Here is a 2673-nt window from a genome sequence, read left to right as displayed (position 1 = left end):
CGGGGAATGACAGATTTTGGAGAAGGTGCAGCTGAGACTGGAGAAACACAAACTACGATGGAGCGACAGAAATATCCACATCCCACCTTCCCCAAAGTAACACTATGGGATCTTCCAGGAATTGGGACTCCCCACTTTGAACCAAAGCAATACCTGAAGCAGGTACATTTTGCGGAGTATGATTTCTTCATCATCGTTGCCTCAAATCGCTTCACTACAATTGATGCCCTCCTGGCTTGTGAAATTCAGAAGATGGGCAAGAAGTTCTACTACGTGCGCACCAAAGTGGATGTCAGTATAGATTCTGAAAGAAGGAAACCAGGCTTCAGTGAGGAGAAATGCCTGGAGAAGATTAGGACATACTGCAGAGATAACCTGACACAGGGAGGAGAATCTGTTCCAATGGTTTTTCTCATCTCCAGGTGGGATTTGGATCTGTATGACTTCCCCCTCCTTCAAGAGACCTTGGAGAATGACTTGAGTGATCTCAAGAGAGAAGTTTTAATTGCAGCTATGCCAGCTTTCTCCAAAGAAGTTCTGAAGAAGAAAAAGGCTGCTATGGATTCCTTTATATGGAAAGTAGCCCTTGTGTCTTGTGGCATCGGGGCAATCCCTGTCCCTGGCCTCTCTCTCGTCTGTGATATCGACATCTTGGTTGGAACAATGACATATTTTTGCAAAGCCTTTGGTCTGGATGAAGGTTCCCTCCATAGACTTGCGAACCGGGTTGGCAAACCTGTTGACGTGTTGCGATCAGCTATCAAAAAGTCCCCAATGGCCAGCCAAATCACCAAAGAATTTGTGATTGATCTGCTGACCAAGTCATTATTGTGTGGAACAGAGATGGCGGTCGAATTTGTGATTGATTTTGTACCTGTGTTGGGCTCTCCTACTGGCGGAGGGCTTTCTTTTATAACAACATTCTACTTGCTGAAGAACTTTCTGCATGATGTTGAGGAAGATGCTGAGAATGTCTGGGCAAAAGCTGCAGAGTCCTCAGACAAGTAAAGGACCAAGACACCTCATGTGGAGAAGTGACTGAGGCAAACAGTGCTGGACATTCATGCAGAGAACAAGGAAACCAAACTTCAGAACTGATTCTGGGTATCATACCCATGTTGGATATCCTAGTTGGTGGGGCAGATCTTTTGGAGCCCCATTCTCCCTCCTGAGAAGCTTCTGGAAAAAAACTGAACGAAAATGCTCAGAACAATCAAGGAAAGCTGTTGAGCATTAAGAGTCCCAGCTAAGGAGCCTCCTGAAAAGAAAAGCTGAGGCATCAAAATTATGCATAATGGTCATGCACTGTATATTGGAAAGGAAAGGAAACAGGATTTCACTTTCTGATTCGAAGCCCCATCTCCACACTGTTAACTAGAACTTGAACTATATGGTCGAGTACCATAGTGGCAAATAAAGACATTTTTCAGTTTTCTTAATGGAAGTGCTTTCAGGTGTTCTCACTCAATGTGCCAAACACTCAAACGGTCCCTATGGAACCGTGAACATCCTGTGCTGGTTTCTCGTAGTTCGTATTGCAGACCAAGGAGAACATGAAAAACAATACAAGTGGCCCAGCTCAAAATAGAGAATGTTGCTCAATAAGTCAATGCTGGTTAGAAACTCTTCCTTGTGGTATCTTTTCCTTTTCTTAGCACTGCAACAAAAGTTGATCCTTTTCAGCACAGCATTGCCCAAGGGGAAGCGTTGGGTGTGCCTTTGGAAGTGACAATATGTGCAGGGGTGGACAGGGAACCTCAGTTCTTGGGCACCAGTTCCTCAATTTCAGGCATCAGTCCTCTCTTCATCCTCTCTAATTTCTTCTAATCCTTGGAACACTTTCCTGGGAATAAGCCCCACTGCATAGACCTGAACAGGATTCTGAGTAGAACTGCATAGGACTGCACTGTTTGCCTGGTTAACTCTTCTCTACAAATAGGGGAGTGGACCCACCAGCTGGATTGACAACACCTGACTCCTAACAGTAGATACAAATGTATTAAGGTTTAGCTTTTGCTTTTAACTAGGTGGGCTGGAGGGCAGTGGGAGAAAGCTTGAGTTCTAGAGAAATTTGGCTATTTGCTGTTATGTCATTAGTTTTTACTTATTTGAGCTGTTTTGCTTGACCTGCACCCCAAGTTTCCTCTTTCTGTCATGTTTTGAAATGGCTTTGCTGTTCACTTGTAGTTATCAGACTTAACCTTTTAACCTTCATTAATACTGTCTCCATAAGACTCCTACTCATCTTTTGTACAGCATTCTGTAGTATCTGGTCATTTCATTCATGTAACGGTTTGATAGTATGTCCTTATTTTGGCTTACTTGCTTGATCATTCCATTCATCTCTTCTGCTTTGCATATTTGGTATGGGCTGACATTTCATTTAATCTATTCATCTATAGTGTGCTTTAATAAACTAGTCATTTAAAACTTTTTAAGTAGAACATCAAAAAAGAATCTCTACATAATCACTTGTAACAGTTACTCTTGATTGTATAGTATTCTCAAGCTATATACCGTACTTGTATTAATGTTTTTAATTATTTAATTATAAAACATTTCAATTATTCTCCACTATGCTTAATGCAAATTTATTCAAAAAAACATGTACTTACAAATTACTTACTCTGAAATGTTGATTACAGAAATTGTTGTATATGTTAAGATTCTAAA

General features: G+C 41.4%; 1 protein-coding gene across 1 annotated transcript; it reads left to right on the top strand.

Moving 5' to 3' along the window:
• Window positions 1-3: 3 nt before the first annotated feature.
• LOC107114201 (interferon-inducible GTPase 5-like) lies at window positions 4-1364 on the top strand (the record flags this gene model as incomplete). Its single annotated transcript, XM_015415639.1, has 1 exon — window positions 4-1364. A coding segment is annotated over one exon (1005 nt), but the record flags the coding sequence as incomplete, so codon positions are not given.
• Window positions 1365-2673: the final 1309 nt, after the last annotated feature.

This window comes from Gekko japonicus, unplaced genomic scaffold (genome assembly GCF_001447785.1).
Source record: "Gekko japonicus isolate JY-2015 unplaced genomic scaffold, Gekko_japonicus_V1.1 scaffold3151, whole genome shotgun sequence".
NCBI lineage: Eukaryota > Metazoa > Chordata > Lepidosauria > Squamata > Gekkonidae > Gekko > Gekko japonicus.
This window is presented reverse-complemented; position numbering and strand designations above follow the sequence as displayed.